At 50.0% G+C, this 27,798-nt stretch overlaps 2 protein-coding genes across 5 annotated transcripts in view; one reads left to right on the top strand and one right to left on the bottom strand.

Annotated features, from left to right (window-relative positions):
* Positions 1-19,540, top strand: part of CIMIP2A (ciliary microtubule inner protein 2A) — a 68,487-nt gene extending 48,947 nt beyond the window's left edge. For 2 of the 4 annotated variants that reach the window (XM_014607957.3, XM_059716133.1), the window contains exons 6-8: positions 78-172; positions 18,332-18,449; positions 19,280-19,540. In XM_014607957.3, the coding sequence (XP_014463443.1) occupies positions 78-172; positions 18,332-18,449; positions 19,280-19,365 (299 nt within the window). In that variant the 3' untranslated portion in view covers positions 19,366-19,540. Of the gene's footprint in view, positions 1-77; positions 173-5,625; positions 5,729-18,331; positions 18,450-18,829; positions 18,958-19,279 lie in introns of those variants that run through there. The other 2 variants (XR_009456128.1, XR_002093356.2) reach the window with 2 other exon arrangements.
* LOC102575024 (tubulin beta-4B chain) lies at positions 19,356-21,864 on the bottom strand. The gene is made up of 4 exons (XM_059716135.1): positions 21,743-21,864; positions 21,515-21,623; positions 21,324-21,434; positions 19,356-20,582 (listed from the first exon to the last, which is right to left on the bottom strand). Exons 1-4 carry the CDS (start codon positions 21,797-21,799, stop codon positions 19,522-19,524), a joined length of 1,338 nt encoding a protein of 445 aa, XP_059572118.1. The 5' UTR covers positions 21,800-21,864; the 3' UTR covers positions 19,356-19,521.
* Positions 21,865-27,798: the final 5,934 nt, after the last annotated feature.

Genomic DNA, 27,798 nt, shown 5'->3' with positions numbered 1-27,798 from the left:
ATTTGCTGAACACCCATTGCCCTCCATAGATGTGTTCCTAAGAAGGAATTATTTTCTTTTATCATCTTCACCTAAAGGTTATACTGGATTCATTCCCCGCTTCACCTGGATTATGGGTGTTAACTACCTCAAGGGAGTTAAAGAGGCCATGAATGAATTTGACATAAATCAGGTAAGTCATGTCCACAACCAGTATTTCAGTAAACTGACTTGGGTAGTGACCCATCTGTAACAGAGAGCTCTCTCTTACGTTAAGAGAAACAGCCCAGCAAGAGAGCACTGTAGGCTAGGCAGGGGGCAGCAGCTGCCAGTTGCTGGGGCAACTGGGATAATTAAGTGATTAGCAGCCAGCCTTGGCAGTCACCTGGCGGGATGTAGGCAGGGCCCTGGGTGCATATAAATCCGGGGCTTGAGCGAGCAAGTCAGGCTACCCATGCTTGCTGCACTGGGTCTTCCTGCTTTGCTGCCTGCAAGAAGACTTAGGCCCAAGGCGCTCACAAGGAGCCATGCTGGGAGGTACACTGGCCCTAGAATGGAAGGTTTGCCCTCTTAAAGGGGCAGAGGGCTGCTTCTACTGTTTTGTAGGGCTGTGTGAAATTTTGATGAGTGTTTCTTTTGAAAACTGTTTTGGTGCATTTTGAGCTCAAAACAGCGAAATCAAAATGAAACAGAAGGCTTTGAAACAGCTTCAAATGAAACGAGTTTCGAAGCAGCCTGGTGGCAGGAGGCAGGTGAGAGCCAGAGCTGTGCTCCAAGCGCCTCCACCAACCCCATGGAGCTCAGCCTGGCAGCAGGAGGCGGCAGGAGAGCCAGTGATGGAGCCACTCTGAGCACAACCCTGGCCAGTGGCTCTCCCCTACTTCCTGCCACCAGGCTTAGCTCTGTGGTGCTGCAGAGCCTCCCGCCATCGGGCAGTGCTCGCCAGGGCTGCGCTCTGAGAAGTTCCACCACCAGGCTGAGCTCCATGGGGCTGATGGAGCTGCTTGGAGTGCAGCCCTGGCTCTGAGCACAGCCCTGGCAAGCACAGTTCAGTGGCTGGAGGCTCTGCAGCCCCATGGAGCTGATCCTGGTGGTGGAAGGCAGGGGAGAGCCACTGGCCAGGGCTGTGCTCAGAGCGGCTCTGCCACCGGCTCTCCGCTGCCTCCTGCTGTCAGCTCAGCTTCGTGGGGCTACGTAGCTTCCAGACGCTGGGCTGTGCTCACCAGGGCTGTGCTTGGAGCCAGGGCTGCACTCCAAGTGGCTCTGCCAGCCCCATGGAACTCAGCCAGCAGTGGGAAGTAGAAGGAGAGCCAGTAGCAGAGTTGCTCAGAGTGTGGCCTGGGCCAGTGGCTCTCCCCTGCCTCCCACCACTAGGCTCAGCTCTGTGGGGCTGGCAGAGCTACTTGGGGCGCAGCCCAGTGGCAGGAGGTGGGGAACAGCCAGGGCTGCACTCCAACCAGCTCCGCCAGCTCCACAGAGCTCAGCCTGGGAGTAGGAGGCAGGGGAGAGCCAGGGCTGCGCTCTGCCTCCTGCTGCCGGGCTGAGCTCCGTGGGGCTGGCAGAGCCACTCGGAGTGGAGCTCTGGCTCTCCCCGCCTCCTGCCTCCGGGCTGAGCTTCATGGGCTGGCGGAGCTGCTTGGAGTGCAGCCCGGCAGCGGGAGGCAGGGGGAGACAGGGCTGCACTCCAAGCACCTCCGCCAGCCCCACAGAGCTCAACCTGCCCTCCCAGCACTGCCAGACTCCTCCCAGGGGTGCAGGCCCCAAGATCTGCATGTGGGATGACAGGAGGCTGCTGCTGCTGCTGCCTGGGGCTAGCAGCAGCACCAGTCTTCCTGGCCCTGGGCGCAGGCTGCTCCCACCGCCAGTCCCAGGTGACAACCTCCTGTCATCCCAAGTGCAGATCCGGGGGCCTGCACACCGGGAGGAGTCCGGCACAACCCCACAGCCCTCCCAGGGGTGTGGGCCTCTAGATCTGCATGCAGGATGACAGGAGGCTGCCACTGCCAGCACATAACACGAGTTTTGCTTGTCAGCACCTTGAGGTGCAGTTTCCCAGAAACTCCTGCACTTATCTCCTTGACACTTGACAGGCTTTATGCCATCAGAAGGGGCTACCATCCCTGTAATTTGCATTTGAATCAGGCATGAAATGATAAAGTTATAGGCATTTTCATGATTCCCTGTTATAGCCTATGGGTGAAACGTAAAAACAGTGAAACAGTTTTGACAAAATGAAATGGAATAGTGCTTCAAAACAAAACAAAATGACAAAATGAAACACTGTCCCTTCGAAAAGGTAAAACAGAAGTCGAAACGGAATGGTGCTTTTTCACACAGCCTTACTGTTTTGCTTATGTTGTAGCCCAGGGGCTTATGTTACAGTTTTCCAAGGTGTATCAAGATGAGGCTATAAGGGAAGGAGTAGGCTACATTAGTACCCAGCGAGGGCACTGCCACAGAGGGGCCAGGGGCCAGCGAGGGCGCAGTCACAGAGAGGCAAGGGACCCAGCAACTGGAAGAGACAAGTGAAGCAAGTGTCTCAAAGCCAGGTCCAACCCAATGGGCCTAAGCTAGAAGGCCTAGCTACACTGGTGATGCATAGGTGGGGGGCAGGTGAGTACACATGCACCCCCTGAGATTGGCAGTGCATCCCTTCCAATTAGCTGCTGCCATGGCTGCCAGCGGTGCCTGTGGGTGGTCGCTGTTCACCAGCCCTCACTCGCATCTGCAGGTGGTCACTGATTGCCTCTGGCCACTGCCAACGCTGCCAGCGGCATCTGTGAGTGGTCGTTGACCACTGGTCAGAACTCGCGGCCACCCCGCACACCCCTCCCCCACCTTGGGGGTTTGCAATACTATCCTTTAAACTCCAATACAACAGTTCTTATGTCTACTAGCTCCCTGTGAAGCACCACCTTCTTTTTACACTCCACAAAAGACAAATGACTTAATGGGTGCCTATACATGAGCAGCGAGGCTGCTCCAATGCGCTATAATTACAATTAATTGAGTCTGGAGCATGGTAAGTGACACACTCCAGCAGTCTCCAGTGTCTCATGTATCAGTGTCCCCATGCTTAAAAATGGCAGCAGGGGAGCTTTATCTAAAGCTCCATCGATGCCACCATTTTGAAGCATGAGGGCGCTGATACATGAGATACTCCAGGCACTTCAGTTAGAGCGCCTCTTGGAGCTACTCAAATTGAAGCTCCCCCACACCCAAGCATGTTTATAAACACCCAATGTTTTCCCACCAAGGATGGGATTAAATTATTTTGGCAAATTTTTTATTTGCTAAAAATATTATTTTGGTCAACCCCAAATTATTCATGAATCTGATTTCATAGATTTCATAGACATTAGAGCTGGAAGGGACCTCAGAAGATCATTGAGTCCAGCCCCCTGCCCGAGGGGCAGGAAGTCAGCTGGGGTCACAGGATCCCAGCAAGATAAATGTCCAATTGACTTTTAAAGGAATCCAGAGTAGGAGCTTGCACCACCTCTGGTGGCTTTGCCTCTCGTTGGTCCATAGGCGTTTTGAGTCAGATAGAGCTCATCCACACACGAGGAAGCTTTGCAACCATTCGGATGTGGCCAAGTGCTCTTCCCATGAGATGTCTTGGTTGTCATGGGAGATTTCAACTACCATGCACAGGGAGTGTGCAGTCTCAGCTAGTTCCCTGGTGAATTCTTGATCAAGCTCTTGATCCTGGCTAGGAGGTCTGTAGTAGATCCCCACCTTTGTGTCCCCTGTGCCTTGTTCGCCATGGATTTTTACCTAGAGTCTCCAATTGTCCCCCCTGGGTGCCAGTGTCAGCTTGCAGGGACGCATAACTTTCCTTGACATAGAGAGCTACCCCCCTGCCCCCCCGCCCCTTTTGCCCGCACAATCTCTCCTGGACAAGGTATAGCCATCTATACCTGTAGCCCAGTCATAGGTGGAGTCCCACCAGGTCTCCATTATCCCTATGAAATCGTAATCCTTTTGGTTTAGCAGGAGGACCATTTCCTCCCATTTGTTCCGCAGGCTCCTGGCATTGGTGTAAAGGCACGTAAGTGTCCCACTGGGGGCCCTTGCTTTTCCTACAGATTGCTCTGGGGCTCGGGTAGGGTTGGGTTCCCTTGAGTGCCTTAGCCTGCTGAGTTTACAAAAACTGTCCAGTGGGCTTGCAGTGGCAGTACTCCCCCCATCCCCTGGCGGGCTCAGTTTAAAGCCTGGTCAAGCAGGTCAGCAAGTCTAGCTGAGAAAAGCCTCCTCCCCAGCAGAGTGATGTGGAGGCTCTCTTCCCAGCAACCCACTGCCTCCCTCACCAAAGAGTGGGCTGTGATCGTGGAAGCCAAAACATTTATGATGACACCAGTGCCACAGTCTCTGATCGACTACCTTAACCCATCTCTCCCTCCTCAGCCCATGACCCACAACCAGGAGGAGCAAGGAAAAGACCATGTGCACCCCTAACCCCTGCTCCCAGAGCCCATGTACTCTCTCATGACCTGGCTGGGATTGCTCCAAGCCATGTCATTCGTGCCCACAAGGATAAGGAACATAGGGTAGCGGTTGGAGGGCTGGAGAATCTTTGCGACCTTTTCGGCTACGTCCTGGATGCGGGCCCCTGGGAAGTAGCAGACCTCCTGGGCTAGGGGGTCGAGGTGGCAGATTGCTCCCTCAGTCCCCCTCAGGAGGGAGTATCCCATGACGAGCACTCTGTGTTTCATCTTAGGGAGAGTAGGGGTGGGTGATCCTCCCTTGCCTGCAGAAGCTGGCATCTCCGCAGGCTCGTACCTGTTGCAAAGCCCCAAAGGAGAGGGGACCGTGGTGCGGTGGGCCTTGGGGCCCTTGACCACCTTAGTCCAACCCCTTGGCTGGACAATATGGGAGATTCCTGGGTCTTCCTTTGTCCTGGAAGGTGACCTTGGTCTACCCTCCACCTCCAGAAGGTGGAGGGCCTGGCAGTAGGAATCTACCCCCTGCTCACCATCCCTGATGGCACACAGTCTCTGGACTGCGGCCTGGAGCTCCTCTGTCTGGTGCCCCAGAGACTCCAAAGTGGAGCAAATCCCACAAGGGGAGATGGCCGTGCTCCCGGTCCCATGAGCCTGGAAACGTGCCAGGCAGCCCCCGCAGTCAAAAGCCAGGGGCTCTGTCTGCGTGGAGCCCAGATCCATGGGCTCCATCTGGGTGGAGACCTCTGAGGTGCCAGAGGGGGAGGCCGCAGACTCCAAGGGGGCCCTCGGGGTGCAGCATGTGCCCATCCGCATCCTGCCGCCGGGAGGCTGGCTACTGATGGGACTAGCTTCCCTAGGGCTCACTGACAGGGCCTCGGGCCTTTCCGCTCACCCTCCTGCGCAAACTCCCACACTGCGCGGCCTGTTCATGAGGCTCCAGTTGCGTGACTCCCTGGGGGGCTGAGCGAAGTAGGAGCCGGGGCGGGTGAGATCCTCCTCAGCTCCTTTCAGCGGCTCCCTGCAGCTGATCTACACTAGCCCCTCCCTCCACGGGCCCTGCTTACCTCTGGCTGTGCCGGGGGTCGGCGGGGTGCTCTGCGGCTGCTGGGGGAGGGGGGGTGCGACGGGCCTTCACCCCTACGTCTCACGCTGCTCCCGGGGCCAAACTGAGGGGGTTTTTGTTGGCGGGCCCTTTTAAACTGCGCGCATGCGCAATGGGCCCGCCGCCGGCACCAGGCTGCTCCTGAGCAAGGGGGAGCCCTGCCCGGGGATTTGGGAGATTTTGCCCCACCGGAGAGGAACTGGTAGGAACCCTCTCCTCCTCTTTACTTTCCCTGGGGGGCTGGGCCAAGTAGGAGCCGGGACGGGGCAAGACCCTCCTGCGCTCCTCTCAGCTGCGTCCCTGCAGCTGATCTACGGTAGCCCCTCCCTCCACGGGCCCCGCTTACCTCTGGCTGTGCCGGGGATCGGCAGGGTGCTCGGTGGCTGCTGGGGGTCGCTGGGGGGGCCTTGGGGTGCGGGGGTGTGACGGGCCTCGACCCGTGCGTCTCACGCTGCTCCCAGGGCCAATTTGGTTAGAATACATAAAAAAATTTCAGCTGGAAAAAATGGGAAAAAAGGAAACCAAATGGAAAAGATTAAACACTTAATTTTGGTATTTCTGAAATAAAACATTTTCATTTTTAATATTACTTGAACATTTCTTGTAGCTCAGTGACCAGTGGGGTGTTGGTCCTCATGTTAACATAAGGGAATCTTATTTTACTTTCACATTGTATCCATCTAGTGGCACTAGCCTGCTCTCTGATCTTATTAGACTTTACTGTACAGGCAGTCCTCGGACTTACGACACAATTGGTTCCTGAAATGTATTTATATTGTAAATAGCAATCATATTGATTTGGAAGGACTTCTTTGAGGTGACTTTGCTGGACTTTTTGAAGGGCTCTTGGTTGGACTTTTTGAAGGACTCTCAGGAGTCTTGGCTGCAGGCTTTTCTGGAGTCTTGTCTGCTTTCTTAAAGAAAGTGTCCAAGAAAGTTTGGACAAATGTTCTCTAGGGAGATGGGCGGTCCAGCGAACTTGTTTGCTGGCATGGTGTAGCATCGGATCAAGCATTATAAAGTAGAAACTGAGGTCAGCAAGTTGAAACAGGGTGTCAATTTATAAATGTTGTAAGTCAAAACCTTGTAACTCAAAATGTTACAAGTTGAGGACTGCCTGTATTGAAGAATGACCATTTCAAATTCTCCTAACTAATTCCCCACATACACTCAGAGCTACTGTCACATACGTCTTCCCTACAACTACACTTAATTTTTCCTCTATTATCACTTATGTCAACAAAACTAATCCCAAAGAGAATCAATAGCTTTCAGTAAATTTCTCAGGGTTTTTAATTATTCCACTCTATGCATTTTTCTGGAAGTTCTAATAAACTAGACAGATGGAGAACCTGAAGATGGAATTGCTTCTTGTGCCATGGCTATGTCTAATATATCACTCTCCACTGAGTCCAGGGTTGGATTTTCTGGAATTTTCAACAAGTTTAACCATTTTTGCGCAAATTAGTGTAATCATAGGCAAGTCCACAGGAAGTTGTACAAGTGAGTTTACTTCTCTGGCACTGGAAACAGTAACAAGAATTTGCAGCTTTGTCTTAATAACAGCCATGTTTTCTGTTTTTCCTCTCTGATCTTGGGACAACCTAGTGCAGGGCCTCAGCCCTGTCTCTTCAAATGCTATTAATCCAAATACCAATAATTTCTTCTGCCCAAATTCCTTCAAGTATACAACAGTTTTTATTATACAAATTCCATTTATTTTCCTTATACCTTTCTTTTTCCTTTCTCAAAGCAGAATTTCTTGCACTATCCTCTGAAAATATTCATGTCAACTACTGAAAGTGACAAGAGACTGGGTCTCCTGAACTTTTTTTAAGTTTGTAAAAAGGACATTTTAAAATCAGAAAATCATTCCAATTAAACTTCCCAGCCAGCATTAGCCTGACAAAATCTGCCCTACCAGCCAGTACTTTCATATTTCTTCTAGTGCTCATTCTTGATGTAGCTAATCACTGTGCTTTTCCATCTCTTCTTTTTTCTGCTTTCAAATTTGCACTGCTTCTATTTGAGCTGGTGCAAGAGAACATGCCTGCATGTGTGGATGCGCCCACTGGGTGGGTCTAAATGTGCTATTAATTCAAAGCAAAAATACCGTGCAGTAAGCCTACCTAGGAAAACAACTACATGTGTTCCCTCTAGGGAGCAGATTTTCACCCAATGGGTGAAAATCCTGCTCTGCCCCCTACAGTAGCCAGGAGGAGTTCCAGGCTCCTCCTGGTGCTAGCCCAGGTTCTGGTAAGGGGCATAGGGTAGTCCCAATGGGCAGAGGGTCAGCAGCACTCTGCCAGCTGCAACAGCAGCAGTGTCCTGGCTTTGTGAACATTGGGAGGGGACTTGATGTGCACAGGGCCAGGAGAGAGCTGCCTCAGCAGCGGGCAGAGCTCTCTTGCCCTGTGCTTATCTGGATACACAAATGCCAGCAAGCTCCCTGCTGAGAAGTGCTTCTGTGCCCAGCAGGGGGTTGCTGGGAGTTGTCTGGGGTGTGGGGCAGCTGCAGGCAAGCCTTCTGCCAAGCAGGAGAAGGGGGGGGGCACGAGTCTTGCTGGCAGCTGCCCTGCTCAGCATGAAGCCAGCTCTTCCAGGGAGCAAGTGGGAGCTAGAAATCTATCCCTCACCTCTTCCCCTGAGCAGTACCATGTTGCAGGGAACTGGATGCTCCAGGGAGCAGGCAGGGGTTAGGAATCCAGTCTTTCCTGTGCCCCAAAGCAGCTCTGCACCATGCACAGGTGGCTGTGCCAGGGAGCAGGCAGGGGCTGGGAATCTGCTGGACAGAATTCCCAGCCCCCACTCACTCCCTGGAGCAGCCAGCTCTGAACTGGAAGCCTGGACAGGGGGCAGAAAACTCCCAAGTCCTGGTGCTGATCAGCTTCCAGCTCCTGGGGGCAGCCAGGGAGCTGAACAGCACCAGGACCAGGGGCAGAGAGCTCCCTCTCCCCTGTGGCCCTCTGTTGGCTAGGCTGACTGTGGGCAAATTTGCTCTCAGTCAGAGTCTACAGGTGTGTAGTTTGCATGTATTTTACTACCTGTATTTACAGATAGTCGCTAACTGCTCAGTAGCCTAATTTACTGTGCAGTAAATGTAAGCATGTGTAGATGGTGATGCTTTACTGCACAGTAAACTAATCTACTGTGCAGTAAAACGTCTCATGTAGACACACCCACTCAGCCCTCCAGCTAAGTTATTTGCAAGTCTGCCCCTCTCAGGAGTGTTACTCAAATTGCCAATTGCTCAAATCATGAGCGAGACTTTATGAAGGAGGATAAGGCAAGGTGCCACATTTATTGATTACATGAGTTAGACATAGAGGTTTGGACACCATTCATACAAACACACACAAATCATCATACACATCATTACACACATACATACACATACACAAAACAACCATTTCATCCACACATACACCAGATATAGTTACCAGCAATAGTTGCTCAATATGAGCCCAGGGTGGCCAATTGAGTAGATGATGATGATTTGAAGATGGCAGATTTGAAGATAACAGCTGGAGCGGGGTGAACAGATGCATCTGTGCTCCAATGAAACAGCAGTAGAGAAAGAGACTCGCCCAACTTGGCGTTTTCAAAGTGTTCTTTTATAGGGATTGGCATCCTTTGTTTCAGTGCTTTGGGGTTTTTCCATACCCAGCTTCTGTTTTTGCGGTTGTTCTTCTTTTGTCTTCCGCTTATCTTAGCCTTGGAGTGTTCTTGTTGCCCGTCTGGCAGAATTTCTTCTTCTGTTATCTCCTTTGTGCCCTCGAGCTTCAAAGAGGTTCTTCAGCCGTTCGTTAGTTGGTTACTGGCTGGTAACTTACATTTGGTGCCTTGTTGCTTACATAAACAGTTAAATCTTCTTCTCGTGTCTCCATGCCATTCTTTCACCATTCACCCTTTTATACACACTCGTACAAAAAGGCTATGCAAAGTTTATTCACTTATGTCAAGCAGAAGGATACAAAATGGAGTTTTCAAGTTGCTTACAGGACAAGACTAACATGGTTATATTTCACTATTATTACACTCTATGTTAACATCAGCTACATTAGTTCAGTTCACATTACAGGAGTACCAGCTGTTGCAAAAAGGAAAAAAAGAGCAAATTAAGAAGTCAGCAATGGGCCTTCTTTCCTACAAGGGATCTATAGCAGTCTAATCCAATTCAATTCCTTCTGACATGTTTCTCCCAGGAGTTTTAAAGTAATTGTTTGAGGTCTACAGCATCCCTTCCTTTCAGAGTTCAGAAAGGCAAGAGACACATGAGCAGTCTGGTCCTCAGCTGTGCCCTTCTCTGGGAGCTAGAGCTTGAAGCTGGGGCTTCACTTCTCTGAGCTGCTACCATCTGAACTGTAGTGATGCGTTTTAGCATTCTTCCACCTTAGCCCATACCAGAGCTTTGGTTCCTGCCTCACGTGAGATTTGTACATGCTACAGCCACTGTGATTATTCAAGTCTTCTACTGTCTGGCCACCTCAATATACATTTAACTCTTCCTACTGCAAAGGCGAGTTTCTATAACAGGACTGTGCCCCCAGGAGAAGCTGTGATACCCCCTGGTGGCAGTTTGCCTCCTGTCTGGCTCTGGCTCTAAGGTACCCTTCCTTTATTCCTCACCTGCCACATCTTGGTCTTATTAACATATTTAAGAAAGGGACCGTGCCTAGGGGGTCTTAGAGTCAGCCCTTGTCACTTCCAACCAGCAGAAGGTCCCTCCTGGACCCTACTGGCCTCTGAGTTTGTGCTCTCAGCTGAGTGGGCCCTCTTGGCCTGTCAGTGCCCCCAGGACACCTGTAGCCATAAGGGTTAATTAAGTTGCTCCAAACCACCCCTTACACTATGCCCATGCCTCACAGGTGTCACTGTACCCTTACTCTGCTTTGTAGGGATCTTGGTCTTCTCAGCCTCCTCCCTTTTTGCTTTTGCTGAGCCTTTTACCTCAGGCCTGTGGTACTGGACCTGGCTTCTGGGTTCCATCCTTAGCCTTGCCACATCAGACTCTGGCTTAGCTCCTTTCAGGCTTCAGACCTTGGTCCATGTCTCCAACCTCCTCTAGGCTGTGGGTCCCTGACCCTGTCAGTTTCCAGCAGTGGCCTCTCCTGGACCTTTGGCTGCTCCTGGGACCTGCCTCTACTCCTGGGCCACTTGAGATCTCCAGGTTCCCTGGCAGTCTCTGGTTGTGGCCCCTCATGGGCCCTGGCCTCACTCCCAGGACTGTTGAGACCTCTGGGCTCCCTGACCTTATTTGATCCTCCTGGGCTATGAGTTGCTGACTTTGCCTCTTGGCCCTCTCAGGCTACAGGCTTCAGGAGGCCTGGCTCCAAATTTAGCCTTTCTTTGGGCTCCAGACCCTCTGGCCCCCAAGCTCTGCCTTCTGCTGGGCTCCAGGCCCTTTGGCCCCACAAGCTCTATTCCTCTCCAGGCTCTGGGCTTTCTGCCCCCTCCCCCCCCCCCCCCCCCGCAACACTCTATCCATCTCTAGGCTCTGGGCTCTCTGCCCCACCCCCCACCCCCCAGATCTGCCCTCTTCTGGGCTCCAGACACTCTGCCCCCACAAGCTCTGCCCCTCTCTAGGTTTTGGGCGCTCTGGTCCCAAACTTTGCCCTTCCCTAGGCTGTAGATACTTTGATTACACCTTCAGCCTGGCCCCCTAGCAGGGCTCAGGGAAATCACATGGTCCTAGGGCACTAATGGGATTTCCAAAAATAACCCCTCACAATCCCACCAGAACCACCAGTACAAATTGGAGGGCTCAGTAGTAAGCCCTCTTACCAGCACCACCAAACTCTCTCTGGGTTCAACATAAAACAAGGACACCTACTTGCATAAACAAGTCTCCCTCTGCCCCAGGTAATATTCCCATGTTCCTAAGCTTGCAGTGTTGCTTATCCCCCTTCCACAGTCATCTCAGGAGCCCTCCTGCACCCCTACTGCCAGGAGCTCTTTTCCTTCTGCCTCGCAGGGCTAAACTGCCTGACTGGATCAGGCCCTATGCTTATATGACTCAACCCTGGCCCCCTTCTGGTCAGGTGACTCTCTAATCAGCCCCCCCTAACCACCTGCAGGCCACTTTTCCTCTTAAACTGTCAGGTGCATTAAACACTTTGTCACAGGTCCCAACTATCAGTATAAAAGTCAGACATTCATTTTGAAACTTTCCACTGGTTCCATTTTACACATTACATCAAATTTAAATTTAATCCATTTTCCCACAACCACTTATGAGCCTTTTCAGTTACTATTCTTATGTATAGAAAATCCTCTTTACTCTGTGTGAGTGTGTGTACCTTACTACTCCACTTCTGTGTTGGAATTACCTTGATGTCTGGCTCATCATCCCCACTTGTCTGCCATGCCTTAATGGTATAATGATACTCAGGAGGATGGATGAGTCGAGGTTGGTCTGGCAAGGTCACCGGTCTGATGCAGAGCTCCACCTCCCCTACAGCCTGCCCCTTCCTCTCAGGCTGTTGATCGCTACTCTTGTAGAATCACAGAACCATAGAAAGTTAGGGTTGGAAGTGACCTCAGGAAGTAACCCCCTGCTCAAAGCAAAACCAACCCCAACTAGATCATCCCAACCAAAACTTTGTCTAGCTGGGTTTTGAAAACCTGTGAGGATGGAGCTTCCACTACCTCCTCTGGGTAACCTGTTCCAGTGTTTTACTACCCTCATGGTGAGAAAACTCTTCCTAGTGTCTAACCTAAACTTCCCTTGTTGCAACTTGAGACAGTTGCTCCTTGTTCTGTCATCTGCCACCACTGAGAACCATCTTCTTTCAACCTACCCTTCAGGTAGTTGAAGACTAGCTGAAAAGCTATTAAGTCTCCTCTCAGTCTCCTCTTCTCTAGACTAAAGAAACCCAGTTCCCCCAGTTTTTCCACATAAGTCTTGTCCCCTAGCCTCCTCACTATTTTTGTTGCCCTCTACTGGACACTCTCCAATTTGTCCACATCTTTTCTGTAGTGGGGGGGGGGGGGCCCAAAATTGAACACAGTACTCCAGATGTGGCCTTACCAGTGCTGAATAGAGGGAAATAATCACTTCCCTTGACCTACCGGCAACATACCTGCCAATGCAGCCCAGCATGCCATTAGCTTTCTTGGCAATTGGGGCACACTGCTGACTTACATTCAACTTATTGTCCACTGTAACCCCCAGATCCTTTTTTTCACAGCTGCTGCCCAATCAGTTAGCCCCCAGCCTGTAGCAGTGCATGGGATTGTTCTGTCCTAAGTGCAGAACCTTGCACTTGTCATTGTTGAAACTCCTTTGAGATTCCTTTTGGTCCAATAATCCAATTTATCTACATCACTCAGAATCCTAGCCCTACCTTCCAGCATACCTACTATTCCCCAGCTTCGTGTCATCTGCAAACTTGCTGAGGGTGCACTTTATGCCATCTTCCAGGTCACTTATGAAGACATGCAACAAAACCAGCCCTAGGACCTACCCCTGAGGCACTCTACTTGATACCAACAGCTCTATCAAAAGCCTTGCTAAAATCAAGTTATAGCACATCCACTGGTCTCCCCACATCCAAAGAGCCAGTTCCTTCATCATAGAAGGTAATTAGGTTGGTCAGGCATGACTTGCCCCTGGTGAATCCATGCTGACTGTTCCTAATCACACTATTGGATGCTTAACAAGGTTCCAACACAGTGAAACATAAGGGCAGGAATCTTAAGAATTAATTATTTGGATGCTGGAGTAGATACCTTCCCAATCAAGTCTGCAGAAGCAAAAGTAATTTGGGGCTGCATAAAGGGAGTATTAGGTATGAGGCATGGGCACTGGCTAGGCCTTATCTATAGTATTGTGTGCAGTTCCGGGCTCCACATTAAGAAGGATGTGAAGAAGCTGTAGAAGTTTCAGGGGCCAGTGACAAAAATGATAAAGGAGTTGGAAGGCACGCCTGAGACAATTAGGTATTTTATCTTGGAGAAAAGGAGAATGAAGGGGCTTGATAATAGATTCCAAATATATGAGATGATGCCATAGAAAAGCAGAACAACTGTTCTTCCTTGCTGTAGAGCAGGATTGTCCAGCTTGAGTTTCTGAGCCCTTAGGAACCACATGTCTCAGGGGCTGCACACCTCACAGATGCTCCCCTCTCCCCAGGGACTGCATGATCCATCAGTCACCTACCATTGCAATGCATACTCGTGCAATCCCTCTCCCATGCTTCAATTCATGACTGCACAATCCCCATGCAGTAATGTGCACCCATGCAATCCTCCCCTGCCCCCCCTCCCACCCAACATACTACTGCAGAGTTAAGGCTTGGTTAAGGCTGCAGAGTTAAGGCCCCAATTCCCTCCCAGTGCCACCACTGCTCACCCCAAGCACAGCATGGCCCAGCCCCCCCATCAGGAAGAGCCCAGTGCAGCCCCAGCCCACAGCCCACCCTCATGCCATTTACAGATCCCAGGCATACAGCCCCCATGCCCTCCCAGGGTGCATGCAGCAGCAGGAACTGCCACCACCTCTGCACCAGGCACTCCCTGGACAAGGCACATGTGGCTCTATCCTGTGCCCCGCCCCGACTGTGCAGGACCTGACGTGGGGAGGGAGTGGGGGCATAGGCAGGAGCAGGGGCTGGGGTGAATGGGTCCTGCCTGTGCCCCACTCCCTCCCTCACCTTGATCTGCCTCCTCCCCTCCCCTCCCCTCTTCCTCCACAGACTTACCTGTGGGGGTGAGATGGGGGGTGCACATGCATGCACATGCTTAGCCCTGCCAAATAATTTTTTCTCCCTCTGCCTATGCCTCTAGGATACTTCGCCAAGGGTGGCTGGTGCCAGCAGCCTTGATGAGGCTACTGCCCCAAGTCAAGCAGCTAACAATAGCTCTGGCCCACCTGCTGCCCTGAGTGGGGTTTGCTGCTATTAGCCATGGCCTAGCATTTGCCCCAAGTGTGTTTGCTGCTGGTAGTACTGGCTCACTGTGTGGGAGATTGAGGGCTGGGAGAGGATCCCTCAAGCTGCTGCATCCATATGAGGAGGTGCCCAGGGAAACCATGCTCCTCTGTTGGCCGTGATGTGGGACTTGCAGGGAGGGGTGTTGGAGGATGGTACATTGGACACTGGGATGTGACAGGACCTGCCCTGAGGGTGGACATGGTGCCCTGTAGTTGCTGAAGCAACCCTGTCCAGCTCTTCAGAGTATCCCCTTTTGCTATCTTTCCTGCCACACCTAGATTTAAATATTCTAGCACTTAAGAAGGCTACTTCAGAGTACTCCTACTGGTACCATCTGTAGTTTTACTTTGCTTACTCGGCCAGACCCTGGGTCCTTCTTGTCACCAGACCCTCAGTCCACTAACAATTTTTTTTTCCTATTGGGTCACACTATTCATGCTTTACTGGCACTCAGGTGGCCCTCTGTGCATGGATCAGGGCCTAGGACCCTAATTGCCTTAGGGCACTAATCGTGGTCTTCTTGGCTTTAATTGTGCCTTAAGCACTTTAATTGCAGCCTCCAGGCTCCCCCATAGCCAGCCCACACCTTGTAGGTGTCACTCCAGATTTGTTGCTCCAGGCCCTCTAGCTCTTTCTGTCTGTTAATTCACCAGGCCCCTGACCCTGGTCTTGGCTTTGACCCTGGCAAGGTTCAGTCTATTTCCCTGAGCCCCCCATCCTGTCTAGGTTAATTTCTCATTTATCTGCCCACCAGGCCCTGGGCTTTCTCAGCCTTAATCTGTCTCTGGGCCCTTGGTTCTGTTCTGGCTTTAGCCTTTCTGAGGCTTTAGGCTTTGCAGCCTCCACCTGCATCCAGGCTCCTGGCCCTGATTTGTTTGCAGCCCCTCCTGGGCTCCAGCTTCTTAGGCCAAAGCCAAGAGGCCTGCATATCTCTAGTCCTCTGCTCTCTGGGTCCCTGACCCCAGGCTAGGTTGCTAAAACAGAGTGCCCCACCAGGCACCCTCTGCTATGATTTTCATCCTTCCCTACAGCCACAATCCAGCCCTCTGGTCAAACTTAAACACAAATATCAACACACCAATCTTTAACATAATCTTGTATCCCAACCCAAATCCACCAGTCTCTATTCACTGCAAACCCCTCTCTAGGTTTCAGCTTCCCTGCCGGCAATTGCTCCTCTCCTTCAGGGGATCAAGACCAGACCACCTATCCTGGCTCAGGGTTGAGCTTATGAGTGCTACTCATTTCTGGTCACATGGCCCCTCTTAGCTGTTTTACTGCCTGGGTACCCCCCTTTAGCTCAGTGAGCTTCCTGCTCCTCTGCTGGACCTTGCACAGCTGTGCTGCTTACTCAGTAGCTCAGCGGCCCCTTCGGAATGCAGATTTATCTTGTTGCTTTCCCCTATTAAAGTAACAGGGGCTTTGGCCTATTGTTACAGAGGGTAAACAATAGCAAGGTGTTGGTGACTCAGTGGCTGTGGAGGTGGACCATGTGATGATGTGATACAGAGAATGCTCTTTGCCTACGGAAGGTGGCCAAAGCAGCCTGTTGAGTCTCTCCTGCCTGAGGCACAAGTACTAAATGACTGCACAGTAAGCAGTAACTGGAGTTACTGCTTAGTAGTGTCACTGAACAGCTTTTAGGTGATGCTGACTGCACAGTAGCTCATTACTACTGCTTAGTAGCGATACATCATGCTTCATGCCATGCGATGCTACTGAGCAGTAGTAACAGGCTACTGTGCAGCCAGCATCTCATGTAGACACGGCCACTGTGTACTAGCAGAGATGGCTTCTTTCATCTGGAAGGGTCAAGGAGAGCAGGAAGAGGGTTTGGGATGCTTGTGGTCTTGGGTGCATTGTTTGCACACATGGCCTGCACGTGCATTGTTTGTGTTTCCCTGTCCCCTGGGCTGTTGAGGCAGGAATCTCAGAGTCAGAGAAGGGTAGGTGATCTGAAAGCTTGTAAATGAAATGCTGCCTTCTAGACTCTCCCTCCCTGCATTAACTCATTACCATCCCACAGTAATGAAGTGCTAGGTGCCTCTAATTGCTGGGGAATTCCAAGGGAGCCACTATGGAACCAGCAGTAATTCTCACAGTGAATGTTGTGAATTGTTCCCCTTATGCCTCATCTTAATTACCCCCTCCATCTACACATATTCTGGAAAAGTTGGGGTGGGAGGGGGAGAAGGGGCATGAATCCAGGATACCCAGAGGTGGTAAATACTTAGGTATTTACTTAGGACAGGCACAGCAGGGGACCCTGGGAGCCAGTGTTGGTACCACCCCAAACAGAAACAGAACAGGACATTCACTTTGATTTCTGCATCCTCCACCCTCAGGCCTGCCAGTATTAAAAATCCCTCCATGCACATACAGCTAGGTACTGTGTGACTGCCTGTATCTGGACCAGGCGTCAGAGGTGTTTTACCCTGATTCTAGGTACCCTCTCTTCCACTTTCAACCACCATGCATTAGATTGTTAAAGGGCAGCGGTCTAAGGGTCCTAGAACATACCCTTGTTCTTCCTTCACCAACTGCTCCCCTCCTGGACCCCACTAGCCCAGACCTGGTCCATAGTAGATAGGCCCTCCTGGCCCCTATGTGCCCCAGGGTACTTGTTGCCTTATGGGCTTTTCACAGCCTCCAGCATCCCTTACAGCTGTGACCATGCCTTGCAGGTTTTACTTGATACAATACTGTCCTTTATAGAAGCCTCAAGCTTCCCAATTTCCACCTCCTTTTTCTCTGGCTGTCAGCCTTCAGCCCTGGCCCAGATTCAGGTCTAGCTCTCTCAGTTTCAGCCCCATCAGTTGTCAGTCTCTCTGGGCCGCTGGCCCTGGTGCCTCTCTCTGTGGGTCCCTGGCCCTAGGATTTATCCTGGGCAGCTGGGCCTCTGACCCTGGTTCTTGCCCCTCTCAGGTTAGAAAAGTTATTAGACTATGCTGTCTATAAACATAGGGTATAGACTGGAGGGAAAATGAGAAACATTCAAGAAGACCTAAAAAGCTATTGAGAATCTGTGTTCATTTGTGGGATAGCTAGATGGGCATTGAAATGTGTCTGTTCTGCTTTTGGGGTGTGATATTCAAGGGTCATGCTGTAGATTTGTCTCATGGCATTTTTTTTCTTTTTGGTTGAGTGATGATAATTAAAGGAATAGTATCTTAATTCTGAGTCTAAGCTTGCAAAACAGGTCCTGATCATAGATGAGCTGCAGTCTGGTCTCTTTAGAGGCCAAATGGTAATGAGTTTTTAATAACGGCACTGATGGATGGATGAGTCTCACCAGAGCTCTACCATGGGGAGGGGTGATAAACTTTGGTTCTTTGCCCTTGTACAAGAATGGAGACTCCATGAAGTTTTTCCTGCTTCTCCTGTGCTCACTTTTGTGCCACTGAAGTCCCTGGATGAGAGGTGTCTTCCCCCTCTGCCTCACTGGAGGCATCAAAGTCATTGTCAGCTAGTTCCCAACCATCAGTGTCAGGCAAATGGGGGGTGCTATGGAGTCACCCCCCATGAGGATGTGTGAGAACTGCTTATGGTAGGTGGTCATCGCCTTGTGGGCACTGAAGATCCAGTTAGCATCTGTGGCTCTCTCGCAGCCTACCTTCAAGACCTGTATCTTTAAGTGGCACTGTTGCCAGTCCCAGTTGTGGCCCATAGCTACCACAGGACCTTTGTCATGGTCAAACTGGGACTACATATCACTGTAATTCAGATATATTGTTGTGAACCTAGGGTCTTGCTTTATTCAACCCTGAATCTGGCTCTGCATCAAAGTTAATGTCATAGTTAGGAGTGCAAATGTGATAAAACAAGTTTGTATAACACTACGTTTTAAAATAAACTATTACTTATTCTTTCAGCACACGGCAAGAAACCCAATGTGCACATCTAATAATAGACTACCCCAAACATACTGGCCTAACAAAAGAATTTACACCAACACTGGATTGATACCTTTCTACACTGGCTTTGTACCGAGTAAGTTTGTCAGGTTTGACATGAATCACTGATGGTAATAGCCATGGTAATCATAGTAGGCATACTAGATGATGATGATGAACTGCCCAGTAATTGTCATAGTCAGTTTTACAGGTCTTGCTAATCAGTGTTTTTGGAAGGTGAAAGTGAATTAGCTTCTGAGGGGGGATACTGTTGCACCAGGAGGTGGTAGTGAAGGCAAAAGGGCCCTTCACCTCTGCTCTAGGGCCCTGCAGGTTACTATGGTACGTGGTCTTTTGAGCCTGCAGGGGGCTGGTATCATTAGCACTCCCTGAAGCATTAAATGCACAGCACCTCCTGGCAAAGGTGGTCCAGTGTCCAACATGGAAAGCACCTGCTCTCCCCTCTTTGGTGTACAGGATCCCATGGAAGGCCATTGCGAAAATTCTGACTACCTCCACTCACCCACCCACTGCCAATGGGTTAGTGACCTTGCTGTGAAGATTGTACATGGCAGAAGCCGGAGGCTCAGCTCCCCATGGGGAAGGTATAGGAACATGATTTTCCCTATGTTTAACAGAGGAAGCATAAAGGCGATGGTGGAGGAGGGATGCACTAACCTTGTTGTCAGGTCTTTGAACTAGATGTAGACTCTTCTGCACCCCCCCCCCCACCCCCACCCAATCCCTTTCACCACCTCTAGGGTAGCAGGCTCTTTGACAAGAGCACCATCTTGCCACACCATCCCTTCCTTGCAAGCAGGCATATATTTTGAGTTTACTAGCTGTCTAGCTTTGTTCCACAAATTTGTCCAATCAAAACTATTTTTGCATGAATACTTGCTAACTTTACTGCATTTTATTTTCCAGCTATTAGAAACAACTACATGCTGACCTTTGGCAACAGTTCCCGAAAAGCTTACCAGAAACAAAAGCAACAAGCTCATGCATTTTGAAAGATGCTTTAATTGTCTGTACATCAGTGGACATGAAGTTGTCATGGAACAGCAAAAGATTCACACAATACAGACAAACAAAAACAAAAAAGTTTTGAATGGAAAGAGTTCATACAGCTTTAGACATAATATACAGGAATTGCTACTGCATAAATGTTATGCTGCCTCTTCCTCAGCTTCTTCCTCAAACTCCCCTTCTTCCTCCGCTGTAGCATCCTGATACTGCTGATACTCAGATACCAAGTCATTCATATTGCTCTCAGCCTCAGTGAACTCCATCTCATCCATGCCCTCCCCAGTATACCAATGCAAGAAAGCCTTTCTGCGAAACATAGCAGTAAATTGCTCAGAAATACGCTTAAATAATTCTTGGATAGCTGTACTGTTACCAATGAATGTAGCAGACATTTTCAGGCCACGGGGTGGGATGTCACAAACAGCTGTTTTAACATTATTGGGAATCCACTCAACAAAGTAGCTGCTGTTCTTGTTTTGTACATTAAGCATTTGCTCATCCACCTCTTTCATTGACATGCGGCCTCTGAAAACAGCAGCTACAGTGAGGTAGCGGCCATGACGTGGGTCACATGCCGCCATCATGTTCTTTGCATCAAACATCTGCTGTGTGAGTTCTGGCACAGTTAGAGCCCGATATTGTTGGCTCCCACGGCTGGTGAGTGGGGCAAAGCCAGGCATGAAGAAGTGCAAACGGGGGAAAGGAACCATATTAACTGCAAGTTTACGCAAGTCAGCATTAAGCTGGCCTGGAAAACGTAGGCAAGTGGTCACTCCACTCATGGTTGCTGACACCAAATGGTTCAGATCACCATATGTTGGAGTAGTTAGCTTCAGCGTTCTGAAACAGATGTCATATAGTGCTTCATTATCAATGCAATAGGTTTCATCTGTGTTTTCTACAAGCTGGTGTACAGAAAGTGTGGCATTATAAGGCTCTACTACAGTGTCCGATACTTTAGGTGAAGGCACAACACTAAAAGTGTTCATGATCCTGTCTGGATATTCTTCACGGATCTTGCTGATTAAGAGGGTGCCCATACCAGAGCCAGTGCCTCCACCAAGGGAGTGTGTAAGCTGAAAACCCTGGAGGCAGTCACAGCTTTCTGCCTCTTTTCTTACAACATCTAGCACAGAGTCAACCAGTTCAGCACCTTCAGTGTAGTGGCCTTTTGCCCAGTTGTTTCCTGCTCCACTCTGACCTGGAAGAAAACCATTTTTACATTACATTACAGGCACTGCTGATGTTATGGGTTTGGATGGGTTTTTTTTAAATGGAGTGCTTGAGAATGCATTTCCTGGTAGTGACAATATTTAAGAAATATTATTCTTTAATTACTTTTTAAAGAACAAGTTTCAATATTAATATTAAAAAAAAAAAAAAAAAAAATAGACATGACTGTGCCTGAAGCCAAGTCTGGCAAAAAGACAGCAGTTCATGAATTTAAAGTTCTTATTCCAGATTATTCTATAAAGAAATAGTGCGAGTATTCAACATGCAAAGTCTGTTAAAAACAGTGGTGCTCAACATATGGCACAGACAGCTCTCTCCAGGTCCAGAAGTTTAATGGTGAGAGAGAAGTAGACATATTAAAAGCGTGCTGGTTTGTGGAGTGACCCCTTACCATTCCTCTAAAGGGCCAGAAGGTTGAACACCAATTACCATGTTCGCACAATGCCCCCTTGGATCAACTCGAAGTCGCAGTGATTACACTGCAACAGAAACTGGATGCATCATAAGTGTGTTGACAAGGAATTCACTCCTTGCCCCTGTCCACGTCCCACCCAAAACACCTGTGACCACTTCAAACAGAGCCAAGCCTTAGGTGAAGCTTACCCTGCTCCAAAGAAGTCCTCTACAGCCAGGATAAAGTTCACTACAGACAAGGCAAGCTATCCCCCCGCCTGCCCGCCCAATCCCAAACAAACCCTGTGACACCCACCAAAGACAAAGTTGTCAGGTCGGAATATTTGCCCAAAAGGCCCAGAGCGCACAGAGTCCATGGTGCCCGGCTCCAGGTCCACGAGCACTGCGCGGGGAACATATTTGCCACCTAGAAAACAGGGAGGCAGAGTGAGGCCGGAAATCGGGGTGCGGGGGGGGGGGGGCAGGAGGGGCGGGGGCAGCACCTACCTGTGGCCTCGTTGTAGTAGACGTTGATGCGCTCCAGCTGCAGGTCGCTGTCCCCGCGGTAGGTGCCGGTGGGGTCGATACCGTGCTCGTCGCTGATCACCTCCCAGAACTGCAAGAGACACACCCAGGTCAGAGGTTGCAGCGAGCGGCGGCCCTCCCGCCTGTCAGCCACTGCCCCCGCGTACCGAGGGTTACTACCGGCCCGCCCGCCCGCCCCCTGCCACCGACCTTGGCCCCGATCTGGTTCCCGCATTGCCCGGCCTGGAGGTGCACGATCTCCCTCATTATGGCGGCTCTGCAGACAACTCCGAACCGCCCACAGCACCGCACCAGCCTCACTGCGTGCGTCAAGCAACCGCCGCCGTTTATATAGTAACGGTTTGCGCGCGCACCCACGTTCCCTCGGCCCCGGCCGACCGCTGGCAAAAACTATTGGACAACCATAATGAGGCTCGGAACAGAGAGAAGCGCGATTGGTTAAGAAACTGTCGGTCAAATTATCACGTTTCCTCAACCAACACCGCCCCCTCCTGCGGGTCGTGACGTTAAGTTTCTGAACGTCACAATTTCTCCCCTCCCTCTTCAGCACAGCTCCGATTGGTTTAATTGAATGATTGATGTAGAGGCTGATTGGCTGTTTCCCGTAGCAATGAAGTAATCTCACAACGATTGGGTTAACACCCCGTGTCCTAGGAACCGCCGCAGTGAGGTTTGCGTTAGGAGCAAGGCGGTGGCTCTGTCTGTATTCTTGAAAGGCTTTAGGCTGCGTCTGCAGCGTAACGGGCGGGACGTGTACTACGAGCTGCGGCAAGGCGCTACGCTGTGGCCGTAAATGTGGGGGTGGGGGCAGCTCCCCTTCAGTGTTGCCTGGGACGCGTTTCCTTGGAAAAAGAAAAACATTTTGAGGCCCGTCCTCTCCGGCATCCGCACACTTGAAATACCTCCTCTGACCGCGTGCGGCCCGCCCTTGATGTCCTGAACCAGTGGGCCGAGGAGCGCTGCTGCCTCCCCACCTGCCTCTCGGTCCCCTGCCACTGCCGATTCGCTCTTCTTTCTGCTCCCTGCCGGATCTGCTACTCCGCTCGCCCCTGGCCCATGCCACTTGTCCACCCCGCCCGGGGTCCCCTTCCCAACATCCGTCACAAGCACGCACTGACTGCGCGCAGGGGGTGCACATGCACCCCCTGAGATTGTCGGTGCACCCCTGGAGACTGCCCCTGCCAACGGTGCTGGTGGCGCCTGCAGGCGGTTGCCGCCCGCCACCCCTCCCCTTCCCCCCAATTGGCAGCGTCTGCGGGCCGTTGCCGATTGCCGCTGGCCACCGTCGCCACTGCCAGCGGCATCTGCGGGTGGTCGCCAACCGCCGGTCAACGCTCACCATCTCCCGCAGCCTGCCCCTGACACTGCTGCGGCCGCCTGCAGGTGGCCCCCGCTCACTGCCCCCACAACCCGCCGCCTTCTGCGGGTGGTCGCCGTACCCCCGAGCCTGGGGAGGCATGAGGCATGCATGAGGCATTCGTGGAGGCATGGCAGCCAGCAGCCCCTTCCCAAACACCATCCACTCCCCTGGTGCCCAGCACGCACTCTCTCAACATCCCCACAGCCCTGGCAGCCAACACCTACTTCATTTCAAGCCACTTCTGCCATGCACCCTTTTTTCCCACTGCCACCAATCGTCCCAAACTGCCACCTGGGACATCCTATTTCCCCAAAGCCTGTTGCTCAGCATCCAGCCCCACTTCTGCAAGTGCACGCATCCCTGATACTCAGCAGCTCCTTCCCAAGCACTTTGCCCTTTCACCCTGCTTCCAAATCCTCCCCTTTCCAGAGACCTGCTGTACTGCAAGTGAGGCTCCCTTCTCAGCCAACTTGTCCCACTTGACACCCTGCTACCACTCCAGACTAACCCCAGTACCCCAGACCAAGTTCCCTACAAGTCCCTTCATACATTTTCATTATCCAGATACCAATCATCCACCCATTCTGTGCATTCTGATATCAGGGACATCTCTTCCTTCCTCACTGGGCCTTTCTATACATCTTTCCAAAATCAGTTTCAGAAATGCACAGCAACCCTGGGACGAACCTCCTGAAACACAACCTACCAGGCCCACACTACGTTCAGACTTCTATCCTAAACTTCCTCTTTCTTTCCCCAAACTAGAATCTCCTTCCTAACCCTCCTCCACCTCCCAACACTGAGTTGCCATCCACTCCTACACCCAACCCTATGGTCATCCTGATACCCAGATTTACTACCAGCCCCCCAACCACCCCTATACGCATTTCTAAACATAGTACCCCTTTCCAAAGACATATTCCAACTGCCCACCACGACCCTAATTCCCTTTCTTATACAAAGGCCTCTTTCTGTCCTCACCTAGCTGTCATTCGCAAACCCATCTACACTCAACCCTCCAACAAACAGGTTCTCCTTCCCTAAAGCAAATGGCTTTCCAAATTTTCCAGGAGATTATCAAATTTTTAGCCTGTACCCAAAGATCTAAATTTTGTCCTGAATTTGGAAAAAAGATCCCAAAAGAGGTGACATTTCACAGTGAAAGGAAGTGTCCTGAAGCTTGAATAGGTGCAGCACTAGGCTGCAAGAATGCAACTATACTTCTACCTGTGTGGGAGGCAGTTGGCTTCATACTGGCATTCACACAGTACTGCATGGGTCTAATTAGCCAACCTGCAGCACCACACTAAGGCAAGCGCACTATCCAGAGCTATAAGTGGTGCTATTTCTGGTTCAAGAGGCCTGTGGAGTGTCTGGCACTGCCCCAGATTGTGTTCCTCAAAAGTTGGCTGCTGTACCCTTTCCCTACAAACATTTCCCCTATATCCAATACTATAATACCCCAACTATTGAGATTCAGTTACTTCTCTGCTTCCTAACACCCAGTCCTCCCTTCTCAACCCCTTCTTTCTCCAATATTTAGCCACAAACAATATAAAGAAACCAAAGCGGCACAGTGGTTTACTAAATATACACAGCTTTGCCAAGCCCAGTTATGAAAACACAGTACTGCTCTGAATGGCTTCTGGCAACTTCTGAGGCATAAAATAGAATGCCACTAGGGAGCTCACAAATATATTATTGTGAATTTAGTTTGTGTAGACATACCTAAAGCTATATTTAAACTAATAAGCTTGAGTGACATTAGCAATGTATCTGCAGTACCAGGGAGCTCAGAATGGGCTAGCCATCCACATATTTACCTCATGTTTTCACTGCTTTTGCAACTGGCACGGAGTTCTATGCTGCCATGGCTACAGAGAGCAGTACACAAGCTAGCTAATTTTCAAGCTAGCTCAGGTATGCCTACCCAAGCTACAGTCACAGCAATGACTGTAAGAAAAGACACACCTGAATACTATGCTCCCATCCCCTTTGACCCAGCCCCACTTTCCTATTCCTTCCACTCTCGGCTACACTTCCCAATTATCAGGTTTGCCCCATTTGTGCACCATCTTCAAACTTCCCTTAACCATTCCTAAACCTCCAAAAACAGACAGTAACCCTCTCCTAACTCAATCAATCCCAGTTGCCTGATGCAGCAAAATAATTCACCATTTACTAGCCCTCCCGTCATTCTACATCTGCTCCTCATCACAACCCTCTATGGGTGCATGTACATGTGCAGTTAGCAGGTAGCAATAAACTGAAGTGCAGTTCATGCATGAGTTTATTGCTCTTGGTTGCAGAGTTTATACATGCACCTCTGCCCCAGCTCAATATGCTGTGGAGGGGCTGGCTGGGACATGAGGGTGCTACAGTGCAGAGTTAGCTAGTAGGCATCCCCCAAACTGTAGCACCCTCATGCCCCAGGCAGCTCCAATCACTGTATACACATGCATTTTGGCACATGTGACTACTCTGCTGTAGGAAAGTACTTGTCCCAGACAGTACTATCCTACAGTGGAGTTAATTAATTTACTGCGCCTTAATACGGGCACACATGTAGATCATGACTCTTTACTTCAAAGCTAATTAGTCATTTCTACAGTAAAGCACTTGCGTAGATGTACCCTATATAACAGGGGTGGGCAATTATTTTGGGCAGAGGGCTGCTTACTGAGTTTTGGCAAGCAATCAAGGGCCACATGATAAGCAGCCCAGAGCAAATAAATATTAATTTTCTAAAATTTTTAGGGGCCCTGCAGGCTGGATAGAATGACCTGGTGGGCTGCATCTGGCCCCCAGGGCCACATTTTGCTCACCCCTGCTATATAATATCCTAATTTGAATCTGGGAATGCCTCCAATTCCCCAGGTAACTTGCCAGATCTGACCAGATTTAACCCAGCTGATCCTATCTGCCCTCATCACCCCCTATTCTGATGGTTCTGGTACCAGGAGATTATGCAGCTGCTGGTGTTGTGCCATAAGTCCCTGCCCCCATTCTTGGACCTACTTGGACAGAACAAGGGGAGAGTTTCCATCTAGATTTCTACCCTCTCCACTTCTTACCATGGATGTTGAGTGACTCTCAATGAAAGAGAGAGAATGTTCTGAACCAGTTAGGACTATTCTCATCCATTGTAGGTAAGGTGAACTTAAATGGCTAAATGGCTTGAAAGGTTTTTCAATTAGTGCTACTACAGGCACATTCCTTTCTCTGATTCTGAATATTCAAGGCTACTAGTGAGAGCTCAATAATGCTAATCTACTTATGAATTCAGTCAAGTTATGTCTAGATGCATCACATCTAGATATCAGCATATCACTCACCCTTTCTATTAATGACTACCATAGAACCTCATACCCAATAGCCCTAGGATTTCTCAAAGGCCTAGTGAAGATGTTTTTTCTTACTACAGACTAGACCTGAACCTAGTCTTCACAACTGGACCCACCTCTGGAGCCACTACAACCTACTCATTGCTTGTTCTCTCTCTTGGTAAAGTTTTTAAAAAAATGTTTATTAATAGCAATTACCTCTGCATACTACTTCTTTTTCCTGAGAAGGTAGTCCTCAGGATTCACCTGAAATTCTTGCCCAAAGTGATCACTGTTTCATTTGCACCAGAAGGACTCTCTACCAGTCCCCTTCTAAAGCCACATACCTTCCAAGCTGAGTCTTTATTATATACTCTAGATGTTATGTAGGCACTGGCCTACTATTTGCATCAGTTTAAGTCCTTTTTGTGAATCTTTATGACTTTTTGTATCTATAGCCAAAGGATTTAAAAATATCAGCCCAGAGAGTATCCAGCTGGCTATTGGGTTGTGTGAAATTGTGCTGTAAGTGATATCTATGCCTGTTAAAGCTCAGGCTGCCTCCATGCCTGACTTTGCAGTGTTTCTAACTGACAACTGTAAGCTGGCAAGCTAGAACTTAGCTCATACCTTCACAAAGGGAGGTCCTCAAATTGTTATATACCTAGATGACTCAGATATGTTGCCTAGTGGACCCACATCCAGATGTGAGAGGCATAGCTTTAGAGTTGCCCACTGGTGAGAAAATATATATATATGAACAATTACTGAAGGAGAAAGAGAAATTACTTACCAGTAACTGAATTTCTTCAAGAGGTATTGTCCACAAACACACTTGCATACACCATACTTCCATTTTTCCTCCAAGTCAAATACAAGATTCTGTGGTTGGGAGAAGACTGAAGAGCAGGAAATGTACACTACCTTTTATCCCTTCAACAGGGCAATGCAACTTCAGCACATTCTACGGGTACTGCTAAGGTAAGAAGTAGGGGTGCACTGATAGAGATTTTTTTGGGCTGATACTGATAGCTGATATTTAAGGAGGCATATTGACCAATACCAATCCAATTTCCGATACAGCTGTGTCCAGCTGGTAAGTCCAATGTGATGGAAGGGGAGGGGGGAGGGAAGATCAGTACAACAAGGACAAGTGCAGAGTGCTGCATCTAGGATGCAAAAATATCCAGCACACCTACTGGCTGGGAAGTGACCCTCTCAGCAGCACAGAAGCAGAAGGGGATCTCGGAGTCATAGTGGACTCCAAGGTGAACATGAGTTGTCCGTGAGAGGAAATCATCAGCAAAGCTAACCGCACTTTATCATGCATCAGTAGATGCATGACAAATAGATCCAAGGAGGTGATACTTCCCCTCTATGCGGCATTGGTTAGACCGCAGTTGGAGTACTGTGTCCAGCTGTGGGCACCGTACTTCAAGAAGGATGTTGATAGACTCGACAGGGTCCGGAGGAGAGCCACTCATATAGTGAGGGGCTTACAGGACAAGCTCTGAGAAGAGACTAAGGGACCTGGACCTCTTCAGCCTAGGCAAGAAAAGGCT

This window comes from Alligator mississippiensis, chromosome 12 (assembly GCF_030867095.1).
Source record: "Alligator mississippiensis isolate rAllMis1 chromosome 12, rAllMis1, whole genome shotgun sequence".
Classification (NCBI taxonomy): Eukaryota; Metazoa; Chordata; order Crocodylia; family Alligatoridae; genus Alligator; species Alligator mississippiensis.
This window is presented reverse-complemented; position numbering and strand designations above follow the sequence as displayed.